This window comes from Panulirus ornatus, chromosome 65, assembly GCF_036320965.1.
Source record: "Panulirus ornatus isolate Po-2019 chromosome 65, ASM3632096v1, whole genome shotgun sequence".
NCBI lineage: Eukaryota > Metazoa > Arthropoda > Malacostraca > Decapoda > Palinuridae > Panulirus > Panulirus ornatus.
In genome coordinates this window covers 13,654,526-13,671,210 of record NC_092288.1, presented here as the reverse complement: position 1 = coordinate 13,671,210, position 16,685 = coordinate 13,654,526, and the positions used below count along the sequence as shown (strand labels likewise).

At 37.4% G+C, this 16,685-nt stretch overlaps 1 protein-coding gene across 3 annotated transcripts; it reads right to left on the bottom strand.

Moving 5' to 3' along the window:
* Positions 1 to 286: 286 nt before the first annotated feature.
* Positions 287 to 15,926, bottom strand: LOC139746629 (thymidine kinase, cytosolic-like). 3 transcript variants are annotated; one of them, XM_071658047.1, is made up of 6 exons: positions 11,551 to 14,449; positions 10,857 to 10,969; positions 9,672 to 9,798; positions 7,181 to 7,390; positions 5,112 to 5,219; positions 287 to 788 (listed from the first exon to the last, which is right to left on the bottom strand). In XM_071658047.1, the coding sequence occupies exons 2-6, from the start codon at positions 10,952 to 10,954 to the stop codon at positions 672 to 674; spliced, it is 660 nt and encodes a 219-aa protein (XP_071514148.1). In that variant the 5' UTR covers positions 10,955 to 10,969; positions 11,551 to 14,449; the 3' UTR covers positions 287 to 671. The 3 variants fall into 3 exon arrangements, 2 of the variants coding, with proteins under 2 accessions (XP_071514148.1, XP_071514147.1); XM_071658046.1 differs by lacking the exon at positions 11,551 to 14,449 and adding an exon at positions 15,769 to 15,926 and having other exon boundaries at positions 526 to 788; XR_011712185.1 differs by lacking the exons at positions 287 to 788; positions 5,112 to 5,219; positions 7,181 to 7,390 and having other exon boundaries at positions 9,772 to 9,798; positions 11,551 to 14,456.
* Positions 15,927 to 16,685: the final 759 nt, after the last annotated feature.

Below are 16,685 nucleotides of genomic sequence, written 5' to 3'. Positions count from 1 at the left end.
ATAAAAGGGTTGTTTTTATATATTTAAACTGGATAAGTGTGGATATATCATGCACTGAGGTGTGTAATATTATTTTTTTCTTTCCCATACATGGTTAGTTAAGTAAAATAAACTTTTACAGTTATGCATAGATAAGATTCCTGGGCCATATATGATAAAATCTGTTTGCGTTTTAGGTTTCAGTAGTTTTTTGTCTTCATGAATGTTATACAGTAAACTTCAATATTGGGATACTTAGAACACTAACAATTTGATAATGCAGTATAAGGAATACTAAAACCAAAACTTCAGTTGAAAATATTTTTCTTAAAGATGGGATGTGATTCTAATATATAGCACCTTACAGATCATGTGTTCCCTGTAACAATATATATATATATATATTTATTGCAACAGTTTCAATCAAATTTAACTTGCAAACACTTAAAGAATAGCTCAGTATTACAAAAATAAAATGGTTTATAATGTGATTAAAACTTAAAAATAAACTTTTTATTTGTTAATCTAAGCATGCACTGTATGATGTAAGCCAATCTAACTCATAATAATAAGTGGGTGCTTGGAATGATAAATGTAAACACTAAACTTTCTGCAAATTTCAAATAGATACCGACATAATATTTCTATATGTTAAGAAAGGTTCACTTGATAGTTTGAGCTAAATATGTCCATCATAAGACTTGCATCATGCTATTCTCCTTGTAAGATAAACTTTCATGTGATCCCTCTCTATTTTCCAAAAGGCGGCGTTTGCACAAGCTGAGGGTATCGTTGGACTCCATATTTTCCTGAGAAAAAAATAATAGCTTTATTTAAATACAACTGAATTTTAACATTTCTGCAAATCACATCTACTGGAATAAATTGAGGTTTTATAATTCAGGTAGAATAGTGAAAACCCATAATTCACATGATCAAGCAATGATAAAGTTTTAGAATTTCAAATTTTAGAAACCGAGGGGGCCCTAGACTGTGATTTGAACAAACTGTCATCTTGACCAAGTGTTTTGTTTTTCATACTTGTCATTTTCCATGCAACAAGGTACTGCCAGGAACAGATGAAAGAATGATTTCATATGTTCACATCCACTCTGTAGCTGCCATGTATAATCACCTGTGAGTTAAGGGAAGTGAGTTTTACACATAAATACCACAGCCTAAGCTAGGTTCTGAAATGTACTGAAACCCAAGCCCTTCTTTCACAACCAAGCCCCAACAGCATATCATCCCCTGTATACCGCATCACTCGAAACCATACACACCTCACACTTCTACATATTCAGGCCTGGATCACTTTAAGTTTCTTTCACTCCATCCCTCCACCTCCTCCTTGGTTCCCCCTTCGCCTAGTTCTTTCTATTTGTCGTGTATATCCTCGATGTCAGCCTCTCCTCACTCCTCTCCATATGTCCAAACCATTTCATAACACCCTCTTCAGTTCTCTCATACATTCGTACAAACTCAAATTTCTCTTACCTTATCACTTCTCGAATATTTAATTCCCAACCCATTCGCCCTCATACACTTTCTATCTACAGCCCACAACCTGCATCCATACAACACTAATGGGACCATTATACCATCAAACATATCAGTCTTTGCTCTTAACAGATAGTAACCTCATTTCAGACACTCATCAATGTGCCTAGGACCTTTTGACCCTTCCCAGAAACTATGACTTCAGCACCCATGGTTTGATGCACTGCCATATCCACTTCCAGGTTCTCTCCATTCAAACTCACACTCCAACATACATTATCCCTGGCATTTATAACTATACATGGAAATATATAATAGTGTTAAGAGAAAATGTGAATAAAAGCAAGGTTATTAGGTTTAGCAAGATGGGATGTGAGTTTGAATGGAGACAAATGAGGGTAAGTGAAATGTTTTAGATATGTGTGAGTGGACACGACAGCAAATGGGACCATGAAAGTGGTAAGCGAGTTGTAGGGTAGGTGAGGAGGCAAAGGTTTTGTGAGCACTGAAGAATGTGAGGAATGAGTGGTCGTTTTCAAGCAGGGTGAAGATGGGTATGTTTGAATGTATATTCTAACAGTGTTATATGGATGCAAGGCATGGGCTTTAGATGAAGAAGTGTGGAGGAGGGTGGATGTGTTGAAAATTAAATGTTTGAGGACAATATGTAAGAGTAAGACAGATGTGTGATTATAAAAAGAGTGCGATTGAGAGAGATGAGTGTGAGCTGAAATGGTCTGGACATATGAAGAGAATGAGTAAGGAGAGGTTGACAAAGAGGATGTATGTGTCAGAAGTGGAGGGAACAAAGGAGATGGGGAGACCAAATTGGAGATGGAAGGATGGAGTGAAAAAGATTTTAAGTGATCAGGGCATTAGCGTGCAGGAAGGTGAACAGTGTGCACGAGGTAAGAGTGCATTGGAACAATGTGGTATGTAGGGGTTGATGTAATATGAAGTGGCTTTGGAAACCATGAAAAGGTCTGTGGGGCCTGTTGTAGATAAGGAGCTGTGGTTTTGGTGCATTACACAAGACACCTACAGAATGGTTGTGACCAAATGTAGCCTTTCTTCATCTGTTCCTGCCACTACCTCACAAACACAGGACAAAGCAATTAAGTATTAAGATGAATATATACATACTACTATATACATAACATTTAATGAAATTTATCAATTGGAAACATGCTCCAGTGTCAGTAATCTTGAATGCAATGGATGATGGATTCTGAGAGTTTATGGATTTTAGAATTAAGTAATTTCAATATTCTACCTGTCCTACCTGTCTTAGTATTATGTACATCTGAAATGAGATAGAGAATAAGAGGTTATAATAAAAATCAACTATGAAAATATAAAGTTTGGATGTTTAAAACTGGAAATCAAACAATATTTTGATGTGGCAAGACAGTGCTGGAATACAATGAGTAAAGGGAGGATAAAAAGTTTTGGGAATTAGTTTTTATGATGTAAACCAGTATCTCAACTTGTAAGGGGGTTCCACTCCTGGACAATCTGCTGCTAATCAAGCAATTGAAACCCATGTTATTGGGGGAGTTCATGTTCTTGAACAAGATCATTTCTAACCCTTTATGCCACACTCTGTCATTACATACTTTTGATATTTCTGTTGATCTATCTGTATCTCTGATGCCTGTTCCCACCTGGAACTCCCTCAAGGGGGTAGCCATGGCAATAGTCTCCCCATAACTAGTGAACTCCAGTGCTGCTTCTTAGCCTTTAGTGCCTCACCCTTAACAGGCCACTGGCAGAGGGCAACTCTAGAACAGAGTCTGCAGAGGCTCATACCTAATATTCCAACTGACTACTACTACCATATGTTTATATTTGATGAAAATGTATGGAGAAGGTCCTGAAAAAAGTAGTAATGAGACCTTGAGCTGCTGGAGTTGTATGGGCTAGTGGTGGTGGGAAAAAGAAATGAGAGGTGTATAGATGGTACCTGCAGGGGAGGATTTTATGACTGGAAGATGCACAAGAGAAAGCTGTAGGTCAAGAGAAAGGTAAGTGAATGCTTGAAGTAATAAGATGCTTGTCTGTTAACTGTATCCAGTTTAAGTGTATAGGAGTGTTAGCATGATAAAGCATCTGACTGGGGAGGAGAAATGTGGTTTCAGGAAAGACAGGATGTGTGGACTGGGAGTTTACTCTGAAGACTACAAGTGTGAAATACTTGAGAGTAAATTTCTGGGCATGGGGAAACTTAAGATCAGGTTGGAAGTGGCCTTGTGGAAAGTGCCATGAATATTTGGTGTACACAAAGTAATTACAAGCAAAATTTTAACTAAGAAATTAAGGGATGTGTGAAATTATGGAGGAAGGTGAATAATTCCCGGGGAAGGTGCATCTGTGTCAAGGATGTGCAGTATCACTTTGATTCTCTTAATTTTTTCATAGACATAGTAGTGCGAGAAGTGTAAGGGTGCTTGTGTGAGGGCAGGTCTCTGGTATGCTGGGGTGAAGCCATGGAAAGCAAATTCACATGCTGTTTGCAGATGACTAGGCCCTGGAGGCAGACTCCACAGAGAAACACCAAAAACTGGTGACAGAGCCTAGAAGAGCATGAAAGGATAAAAGCAAGATGAAATTTCATGGAAAGTAAAATAATGAAGTGCAACAAAGAATGAGACAGGATGGTTTGAGTATAACTTTAAATCGGAAGGACCTGAAGGAAATGGAGAGCTATAGTTATCTAGGAGTAAAAGTGGCAATAAATGGAACCACGGGGGCTGACATGAGTTATAAGATGGAAGATGGGGTGAGGTCTTGGATGCACTAAGGAGTGCAAGGAAGGATAGGCAAGTATCTTTTAGGTCAAATATGGTATGTTTAAAGGTGTAGTCTACTACCAAAGCTCTGTTGTTTGCGAGGAGGAGGTGGTTTATTTCCCAGCTGCACAGAAAATGAGTGATGGCTCATATGTTTGCTACAGTGAAAGGATTAGTCCTATAGTGCTAATACCCATGTATCTTATATTATCATCCACAATAAGTTCTTTTAAGTTATGCCCTCCATCACTTCAAAATTTCAACATGTCACAAGCAGTCTTCCAAAGCCTGTCTCAAAACCGTATCTTTCCACAAAGACCTCCCTTTTACACCTATATACCTCCCTTCTATGAAACTTTCATTTTCCTTTCTTTTTCTTTTCTTTTACAATTTTATCGACAACTTTATTGTACACTTTTTGCCCTCAATTCTCATACATAACCATCTCCCAAAAGATTCAGCTTCTACACTCTCCTATCTACTTCCTCATTTGCATTACATCTTGCTGTGCCCCTTTCCACAATGTATCCTTACTGTGCCACACGCCTTTGTGCAAGTCTTATTCATGGCTTTACATCATCTTAACCTTTGTGCTGTTTTCATGAAATTCTGGCTTTTCATTAAACTTCTTAATATTAAGTTTTACACTTTTATTTCTCAACTTATCTACTTTTATCCTCTTTGCATTATCATCAAGACTTACAGTACTTGACTACATAAGATACAAGAGAAAAAGGCACAGTATTATGTTGAAATCTACGGAAGAGGATGAGGCACCCATTTATGAATACATGAAAATACACATCTGGAAAAAAGAAAGAAACAGATACTGTAGCACTTTACCTGGATTGCTTTGAGCGGTAAATCATGTGATTGTTTCTGTGGGGTACCAAGGAAGTAGCATTTTCGACAAGCAGCTATGTATTTATCACAACCACCAATCACCTCAACCTGCAACACATGAGGGAATCTATTTTAAACTGTTACACCATAAGTAGCTGTTCAGTGAGGTACCATTAACTCAGATGAAGGAAAGGCCTCATTTTCTCGCATCCATTCTCTAGTTGTCATGTGTAATCCATTGAAACCACAGCCCCCTATCCACAACCAGGTCCCATGACCTTTCTGCGGTTTTTCCTGGCTGCTTCATTTGCCTCGATTAAATCCCCGACATTAAATAGGCTCATATAAATCATATTGCTCCAATTCACTCTCCTGCATGTTCAGGCCCTAAGCACTCAGAATATTACTCACTCAGTCCTTCCATCTCCAATTTGGATTCCCCCTTTCTACTTCTGACACATACATCCTCTTTGTCAATCTCTCCTCAGTCATTCTCTTCATAAGGACATATTCATTTGAGCACACCTTCTTCAACTTTTCCCACCATAATCTTCTATTACCACACCTCTCTCTCACCATATCATTACTTACTTGATCCACCCTTGTCACTCATAAACATATGCGATAATCATTATGATCTCCAATAGGGTTCACTAGTTTGTTGCCCAAGCATAAAAACTGGCTATACAATTAATATTTCTGAAACCTTCATCACATTTCACTTTCCTATCACCATATATTTGTAACAACTTCCAAAAATGTCTCTATCAGTTCTATTATATGCTTTCTTCTGATCCATAAATGCTACATTTAAATCATTCTGTCACTAAGCACTCTCTCACAAATTCTTCAAAGCAAATATATCGTCCACACATCCTCTACCACTCCTGAAATCACATTCTTCCTCCCCACTATGATGCTCTGTGCATGCCTCCGCCCTCTTAGTCATAATTCTCTCATGTAAGTTGCCAGGTAAACTTCAACAAATTTATACCTATGTAGTTTGATCTTTCACATTTGTGCCCCTTGCCATAACACAATAACACTAAACAGGCATTCCACCATTACTCTGGCCCCTCATAATAATCCATACATACATTGAAAATCCTAACAAAGCCATCAACAGACACAGTCACTTCTACTCTTACAAAATTCAACTACAGTACCATCCATTACTGCAGCCTTGTCACAGTACACCTTACAAAAGGCTTTCTTTTCACCACCTCTTTTTTTTACTTCAAACAACCCATATCTGCCACCCTATCATCAAGCACATTCAATAGTCCTTAAAAATACTCCATCACTTTACCTCATTTCTGCCTATTGTCACTCCCTCATTTGCTCCCTACACCAATGTTCCCTTTTGTTGTCTTTTTTCTCACAGTATCAACCTTCTTCAAAAACATTTTTTCATTTTCCCCGAAGGTTGTTAAAATTCACCAACTCTCCCTCTCATCTGCCTTCTTTTTCAACCACTGCACCTTCCTTTTGACCTCTGGTTGCTTTCTCTTGTATGTTCTCCAACCATTTGCAATCATTTCCAGCAAATAACACCCATACACCTCTCTTTTCTCTTTCAGTGGAATCTTAACTTTGTCATCTCACCACCCTTTCTCACCTGTCCAACTTACACCATTAACATCTCTTGCACATGTCAGCTTTGCCTCCCTAATTATGTCATTTCTCTTCCACTCTCCTAGTTTAATTTATTCTCATCTTTTGCCATTCTACCTACACTCGATCTCTCCTGGTATCTCTTCACGTAAGACACTTTTCCAAGCTCAGTAAAGTATGACTGCCCTCTTTCCACCCATACCATTTCCTAAAGCCTCTACATACTTTCACCCATGCTTCAGCTGGAGATAACAACAGCAGAGGCCACTTCTGATCATGAGCCATTTAGTTCTACACATAACTTTATCAATATATGGGATAATATGGCTGTAAAAGATTTCCTTTCATTACCAGAGTATATTAATCAAAACTGCCAATTATAATGCAAGGAAAACCTTACTAAATATAGATATCTAAAGCTTTGAGAGAGTTACCAGTAATTATGACCAACTCACAGCAGTTTCTGAAGATATGCGCTTGGTGTATGAAGCCTCTTCATAGCAACTCATACACACAGCAGTTAACTTCACAACAGACTCTGCAAGAGGGACCAACTGCAGAATATTACCAAAAGCTAATCTCTGGTAAGTTCCATCCAGTGCAGCTACAATTACAATCTTCCCAAGGTTAGCCATTTCTTCTGCAAACTCAACAGTATCTGGGAACTAAAAAAATAAAACCAGCTAAGACTTACAACTAATGGCACTCTGTAAGGGAAAACACAATTATAAAAAAATAACTTTAAAACCTTTCCCAAATTCCTCAGCTAAGTACCAATAAACTATTACACAAAAAGTCATCTATACATGTTATATATCTTTACATATATCTTTACACAAACTGAATTGAGTGCAAACTGTTTCTCACTTTCTGAAGGTCCAGTATGCTGAAGTAAATAAAGACTCCAATACTATGTAACACATTTTTTTTCACTTTAAACATGAAAGATAATTCACACTTCACTTGTACTGCACAGGAAACTCCATCACACATGGGAAAAAAAATGCATCCTTATACAAATTACCTGTAGCACTATTCAATCAAATCACTGATTACACTGCTTCATCTTTAAAGCAAGTTTATTCTTGTACCTTTAAATACAATTCCACAGACCTTCTTCACAAATATATCATCTCCCATAGGATCTTCTGAGGTTGCTGTCCACAACCTACTCCTACCATGTCATATATATATGTGGCAGCCTCTGTTTATATGAATTCTGCCAGCGCCACACGACCTCAACTTAACCTTGTAGTATCAATTCAGTATCTCTCACTTGACATTTAAACTTACTTTAAAATTCAGTTTTGGGGTCCTCCTTTAACCCTTTACTTTTCCTCTTTGCCTTTTCATCTGCCTCTAGAATAACATGCTAACTCTCAGATAAGTATCACATGGCATGATAAGTTTCAACTTAGCTCTCTCACAGCTTTTATGTCATGCACACACCAATTGCTTTTTTTCCTACCTAAACACAAAAACTATCTGAGATAAGTATGTATCTGAAACACTCCTACATCATGATGGGTATATTTCATGTACTGGTGGCCCACCAATGTTTTCAGTTAGGAACCTGAAACTATCTCCCCCGTGCTGTACTTCCAAAGCATCAACTAAAATCACACCTGAGTTGTCGAATATCCTAAGTCATGCATACTTGCAATAAAAATTTTTTTCAAACCGTTTATCTTGTATCCTTATTTCATACACATCCAAACAAGTGACCTAATCCCTCTAAACTGTGTCCTACATATGCCTTCAATACCTGTATTATCCTTCATTAAGATATGTACAACCTTCATCCACTTTTATACCTCCTTCTTCCTCTTTTAATCAATTTAGCTTTATGAATCAACATATAAAGCAACTGAGGTATATTGCTTACATCCAAGGCCACATGTAACTTTTTTCAAATTAATTTTGCTGATATTGAACCTTGCTCCTGTTCTGATAAGCAAACTGAGGGACATATTGATGCAAACTAAAAATTAATGGGTAAGTATATATGTACCAGCCCAGTATTAACAGACCAGGAAAAGATTATCATCCAATGACACATGGCAACAGCACGAATGGATCATGAAAAAGTTATCATACAATGAATACACTGTATAATGTGTAGAGAATTAAGAGGTTCAGCTTGATAAAGTATGCAATCAGGTGCAATAACTACAACTTAATATAGATTAAGGCCAAGCCCTATAGAACTGTGCTTTCACTCCAAAATAATGCCTGACTTGTTGCATCAATTTCACATACCCTTTCACCTTCTTTTATCTATTCAGCAGATTCATCAAAACCTGAAGACTTTTTGGTATTTTTCTACATCTATTACAAACATCTTGTACATGATGTCTGCATTCAAACAGCCTTTCCAAAATAATCTGGTTTATGACCAACTCCAGAAGAAAGACTGTTTATCACAATCCTTCACAAATTTCATTTCCCTTTTTATGTTCTAGACCCAAAATCTATTGCTCTATTAGCATTAGTAACGAGATTACTACGCTCACCTCTGTAATGTTAAACAAAGCCAACTCCTTTAGATGCATATGCTGACAGTACTGCTGATGCCAAAAGTATTAAAGCAGACTCCCCTAATTTGCAAAGGTGCCCAAAACTTGAAAGAAAGCATCCTTGCCCTTTGCTAGCTGGTGGGATTAAGAGGGTATCCCAATTTTGGACAAACGTTAATACCCACATGCACTTGATCCATCCCATGTAAATAAGAATGGTGTTACTAAAAATTAGACAAACCCTAAATTAGTAAATGTCTCTACTGCACTGTGTTTATTCAATATACAGATTATACAATATTTCAAGAAAAAATTCAGCTTTATGTGATGGTGTGTATGCTAGCTGGATGTCAAAAGAATACTGGGTAGAAAGATATGTTAGTGATAGCCTGCATGCATTTATATCCATACTTCAGCAAAAACTACTTACAAACTGTCCTTCATCTATTCCAATGACACTATATTTCTTGGCTGTTTCTTTTACTTCTTTCAAAGTTGTAGTAGCTACTGCAGGTAAAACTTGTTGATCATGAGTAGCAATACCATTCTTGTCATACCTGAAAAAGTTTGTTTTGAAATTTAAAAACTTAATTCTCTTCGAAGAAGTGTACTGCAAACAATTATCTCTGTATGTGTAAAAGTACATATTACAGTAATATACTACACCATTAAACTATAGTAAATCTGTGCAAAACAATATATTTATATGCAGAGAAAATGTCAAGTAAATACTATAAAGAAAAAATACACAGGTTATAAGCAACACTCATGTTCTTCTGATGCCCAGTGTCAGAGAAAGTTTGGGAACAAATGCACTATCCCATTACCTAACCATAAAAGCAAAAGTAAACAGACCATTTCATGCTGCCAAAATACAATACAACTAGCTACCAAAACTAGTGTACAGATACTTTGCAATACCTGAATATAGAGATTAAGCATAAAATAATAATCTCAAAAGAAATTAATGGCACTGCATCTCATATATAGCCTTGTCATATATTAACACAAAGTATACATTTACAATGAAAACGAGCATAATAGGTCTTTATTTTTTTTGTTACACTGAGCACTATCGATTTCAAAACGATTCCTGAATACTGTGAGCTTCCTCTACATGAAGTGTTCATGGAAAAATGTAACATCATTCGGGAAGAAAATCATCATTGTTTCAGCTTAATTTTTTCCTCCTAACACAACCTAAGTTTTCTTACACAATACAGGAAGTACATAACTCCAAAACACATGCATTCATATGGAAAGTTATACAGTACTGCACTTTATTAGATAAATACAACATTATCCATGAGGACTGAAAAAATAATAGTGTGTCACATAAGGTGACTAGTGGGCTGAAAATCTTTCCCTTGCACATCATTATAAAAAAGGAACACAGGAAGTAATCAAGTTATATTTCCTCTTAAGCAGTCATCTGTTCCTGGTGCTACTTTGCAATTCAGAAAATGAAAATAAAAAAAAAATAGACATGCATCTTCCTGAAAGTTCTTTTTAAGAAAACCACTGGTTTACACATTTTTACAAAACCTCCACCTCATCCAAGCGTAAAGTACCATACACTATTAATTGTGTGAATAAAAAGGATGCCCAGACTTACCTAATGTCATTTGCATACTTAATAGTAAGACACTTGTGAGTAGAAATTTGGTATCGTTTAAGCCGCCTCATCAGCTCGGTTGTTTTTCCAGAAAACATGGGTCCAAAGATAATCTGAAAAGTACCACAAACTCTTCTTTAAAATCTTTTACATAATGCTTGCTATCCAACATTATAAGAACTACAATAAAAAATTGGGTACATAATAAAGGTCTTTGAGAGGGTTAGGTTAGAAACTTATAAAAAGCTTAATATGTTAAGGAATGAAAAAGCAAAACTTGACAAGAAGTTAAATGAGAATCAATAAAATGGAACATCTGATCGTGATGATATATACTCATGGAAAGCATTAATCTACATTACCAGTGAGATAAGTTAGTAACATGACAGCAACAGCAAGATGGAACTGAGATTTCAGGAAAATGGCAACTGTACTTGTTAGCCTTAATAAGAGCTTATGATTAAAACGATATTCTAGTCAAATAGGAACCAAAAAGTATGTAAAGTCTGACACATTGCCATACATTGAAATGCAAGGGGGTAAACAAAATAGCAGAGCTACTACAGCAACTGTCAATGAGATCCTCGAGTAATCATGTAGCAATTATGGCTACAAGATTACTTCAAAATCATATTGGCTGGAATAATGGTTTCTCTACAAATAGCTAATAAAAAAAAGAATGCTGTAAACTTACACTATTATATATTCCTCACTTGCAGTAGTTTGGTGCAGATAGAACAATCTAGTGTGGCATAATTTTTCCAAAGAGCATCTCTACTATATGCCAGTGGCCCCTTTTCTCAGCTTCCTGAGCAGGTGTGTTGTCTGATAAATTTGAGATATCCTTCATTGCCTTCCAATCCAGCAGCAACTTCACACCTTGGTCAAATCCCTTCACACTACAGTGATGAAGGGCAGTGTTGCCACACACATCCTGTAGGTCCACTTGAGCACCATGAGTCACTAAGGACTCCATCAAATCAAAATTACAACTCTGGGCAGCTATGTGGAGGGGAGTCATGTTCTTGCTGCAGGTCTGAACATCAGGGTCCGCTCCTTGGTCTAACAATACTCTAGTAAGCTGAAGGTGGCCGTGTGTAACAGCAACATGCAGAGCAGTGAAGCCATCTCCATTGCAAGCATTGATGGAGGTTGTATTATAGGAGTCTGATGATTCTTGGTTACAGTGCATATGTGGAGCACATTTAGAGCACTGGCAGAGTGGGTGGCACAAAGTTCTGGGTGGTGACACTTCATTGTCAGTATTCCTGGTTCTATCCTCAATGCCAAGGTAAAAGCATGCTAGCTTAATATCACCAACTCTAACAGCTTTGAGCATTTTCTCTATTAGCTTCATGTGAACAGCATTTTTCCGGTAAAGAATATTCTTTGGCCTGCAGACTTCTGTATTTTCAGCACATTTTTCAAAGTCTAATGATTTTCGTTTCGGAGAATTTGAGCTATCTGTATATACTCTTAAAAAGCCATGAAGCTCCTCATCTTCCCTCATCTTTGCATCTAAAATCATTCTAGCAATATGACGATTGTGTGCACAATCTAAAGCGGTTAGCTTCCGATTATTATAAACAGTCAGGCTTGATCCCAAAGCAAGTAGTCTGTCCAACAGCAACTCAACAATAGCAGAGTAACCCCACCTACTAGCGATGTGGAGCGGAGTGTCAAGAACATTATTCTGGGCACTGATTGCAATTTCACAGCCAACAGACTCAGCATAAAAAAGTAATGCCTTAACACACGCAACATGTCCATTCAATGAGCTTAAGTGCAATGGTGTATTTGTATCACCATCACATTTATTTATATCGGCACCAGCATGAAGCAACAATAAAACAGCATTCTGATGTCCACGCTGTGCGGCATAGTGGAGTGGTGTAGCACCTCTGAAATCTGTTGCAAGCAAATCTGAACCACGTCCTATCAACATGTCAACGACTGTTGGACGTCCAAATATGCATGCAACATGTAAACCAGTATATCCTCTTTCCTCTCTTGTATGAACTGTAGGCATTACATCTTCCTTGGGTTTTAAAACCAACCTTTCACATCGATCACACGAACAAAGCGGATGACATAGCTGGGCATCTGCCTCTACAAGACTTGGTTCACTTTCCACTTTTTTCTCAAAGGGCTTGTATTTACCATCCAAAATATCTTTGACATCTTCCACTTTGCCAAGGCGAATACACTCAAAGTATCTTGCCACAGGGTCAACCCCACTACATGTGAGTGCTTCTTCCATGCTCTTTAAAACAGGACTTGTCGTATTGATACCCCCAGGATGCACCACACAATCTGCTTCAGGTGAGGTAGAACCAAAAAGTGACCCAGAACTAATATGTTCTACTGCTGCTTCAAGAGATGATATGTTAAAACTCTGTTCGCCACTATCACAACAAGATGCTGAAAATCGGAAATGCTTAAGAAATGATATGTTAGCAAACCAATTTGGTAAATTTGCTTTTAAAACTAAAAACAATAATATAGGTAAAAGTTCATCTGAAGATATCACAGTGCCACACGATGTGACTAAAGATATGGCTCTCTTAAGGCACCCCAGCTTACCAAGTGGTGTACTGTAGCCTTCAATATTGGCAAGCTCAAACTTAGCTTTTGTAAGGCTACACGAGAGTCTTGGATCAATATCTAGATCTCTCACTTGCAAGTCTGAGAGGTTCTTTATTACTCTGTTTAGCCTTGCATCCTCCTCAGCTTTACAGGCAGCAATACCTTTCATTAACTTTTTATATATGCCATGTAACACGTAGGTCTCAACAGCCAGTTTTACACCCTCAAGAAGATACAGATCCTTCTTTGTCTTCTGTCCCAGCCGTGGATCTGACAGTGTCACTTGTACAGCTTCAGAGAACAATTCACTCCCAAGGTCACGTAGTCTCTGTAAAGTCTCTTCTTCCAACAAAAGATTCTTTCTAAGAAATTGCTGAATGATAATATCAAGACGTTCTAAAGCTTTTTCGCCACCAGCTTCAGTCCAGAGAAGGTCAATACAGTCCCGTAATGAGTAAAGCTTTACAAGACCTGTGCAGCTTGAGGGAGCAAAAGCATGGGAAGCATAAAGTGGATCCTCCAGACACATTACCTTATATTTTCTCATATCATCATCATAAAACGTCTCGTCAAACAAAATGTGCACAGACAGAGGGTTGGATACATTATTCTCCAACACCAACACATTTTCATTCAACACCACACTCCTGTCAGTCAACGTCCTGAAATGTGTGTCCGGTAATTCTTCACTGGGGACTAATATATGCCCAAGGATATCATCCTGGGCCAGGGCATACTTTGGTAACGCCCCAGTCCGAGGGACACAAATTATCCAGCCAGACACCACGGCTCTGTCAAACACCTCCACGTAATCCTTCTGCAGCACCTGGAAGAAGCTGTTCTCGTTGAGATCCTCGTCGTACCTCTCCATCTTAAGCCTCGTTCGGCCACTAGCACATCTGACAACCGGATAAACCGGTATACAAAAGACACCCGAGCCTCGGAGAAGTAATATGAGCGGCCGTGAATCCTCGTGATCAGCTGCGGACTCCAGCCCACACTACTCCCGAACGAACCCAAACAAGTCATGGCCTGGCCGCCATCGTACACACATGACCATTGTCATCTTAATTATTGTTATACCTGATAACGATTGTATAACATTAAAGGTGACAGTATATATATATATATATATATATATATATATATATATATATATATATATATATATATATATATATATATATATAAGTAATTTTCGTCATCATTTATACATAAAATACATAATGCAATAGGGGTTACTACACATATATATATAAAAGTGAATTATCATTTAGGATGACCTATACTTAACATGACAGTAAAAACAACCAGATTAATCAATTTAAACGAAGAGAACAACGAAGGGCTATATAATGTTTCTCTGTTTTTTTGGTTAAGATGTAATTCATCCCACTAAAAGTCATTCCTAAAGTACAAACACATCAATACTTTTCCCTAATCTTACTTTACACGTCAACAAATTGTGCATAAACCTTTGAGCAGTTTATATCACCTAATTATCATAAGGTCAACAGCCAATTTCAGTTACATACAACATAAGGAGTATTTCAAAAGAAAAAAAAAATCATCAGGACTTATATAATGAAAAGACCAATTAAGTTATCGAACATTTGCCAACACAATCAAGCATCCCATTTCAGCAAAGACGACTTCTCGTTTTCCCTTCCCATTTATCTTTCATCTTCCCGTATGACAGTTGCAGATAGACCCCAAGATTATAAAATGCAATGCTTCATATAGAACTATTATCAACAGAGCAATAAAACCTTATAAATCCATCACTATCACGAATTATAATTACTCCCACGTGACCATCACTCTTTAAAATAGGTGATCTAATTTTTGGCATATATAATGAAGGCTTGAGTATAAGCATGAACACATATATCAACTATCATTATAAATTTATAGAATGGCTTATGAGGTTATTTTTCGAAATGTCTTCACTTCCGTTCCGTTGAAAGCTTTAGTTTTTGTTCGTCCTTATGGAACAATTTCGCGAAATATCAGGGGGATAAATTGTTCTACATTGAACGTCAACGTGATTTTTACCACTGATATGGACAACTTTCAAAACATTTCCTGTCATGAAATCTGAATACAGGTTAATGGACAAAATTTGGGAAATCACAGTTTAACTACTCCGACATAAAGAGTAGTTACGTGAGTTGACATAACGTGTTAATAATAAGTGTCAGATTTGAAAATTCATATATTTTGAAAAGGTCAACCCGAGTTCATCTGATCAACTCGGCTCATCAGCTGCAACATAAAACAACCCAATCTACTTCTTTTCTTGAGCTTGAAATGAGTTACTGCTTACCTGTATCTGTCCTTTGTGGCCAATGATGGGACGCGGAATGGACGTTAACTCAGCCATGGTTGGTTATGGACTGCGAAATTCGGGAGGTAATAGAGGCCAAGTTGGTGGACGACTCCCAAGATTCAACTTGTTCAAATGTGAAGACACGAGCGTGATAAAACCTTGAGAGTTGCCAAATAGTATACATGTTTATTGCCGTTATACCATCATCATTGTACAAGCCTTCAAATTAATGTTCATATTATGCTATGCTGGTCAGAAATAAAGCTTTTATTTTTTATGGTACTTGGACATTAGTGCTCTTTGCTTGTGGTGAGGGTAAAGAATATATTCTATTCAGAACCTGTGGTTAGGCACTACTGGACATGGCATACCACGCTTGGAACAGACTTTTGGCGCCAATAGTTTTAACTCTCATTTTCCACTTTGTGTCCATTACTCTCAATCATCTATTCACGCGTTATCTGCGTCACTGTAAATGTAAATTCGGTCCAGTGCAATATCATATTTTATCTAACGAAATATCTAATCAATACAATCGACTATCATTCGATCCGAGTAAGATTATATATGAGGTTATATGCATAAAAGAATAATCCAAAGTTCTGCCGATATATCTATACGAAATGCATCGGTGACAAAATAAAAGACAAAACAAAATTTAATGTTGCCTAATGCATGGGAGAGAAAAGGTCGAATAACGAGTACAGTATCTGGGGGTGAAAAATGATTAGACTTTTGATGTGACATTGAGCCACAGTATTCAACAGAATCTTAGCATTGGACCCAGAGATAACTGGGCCACTGGCAAACATATAGACCGACAACATAGGCTAACTAAAGGGTTTCCCTTAAGAAAGACCGAATCAACCACAATACTTGTGAAAAGCAGAGGTATTACAAATAACATGCCAAAA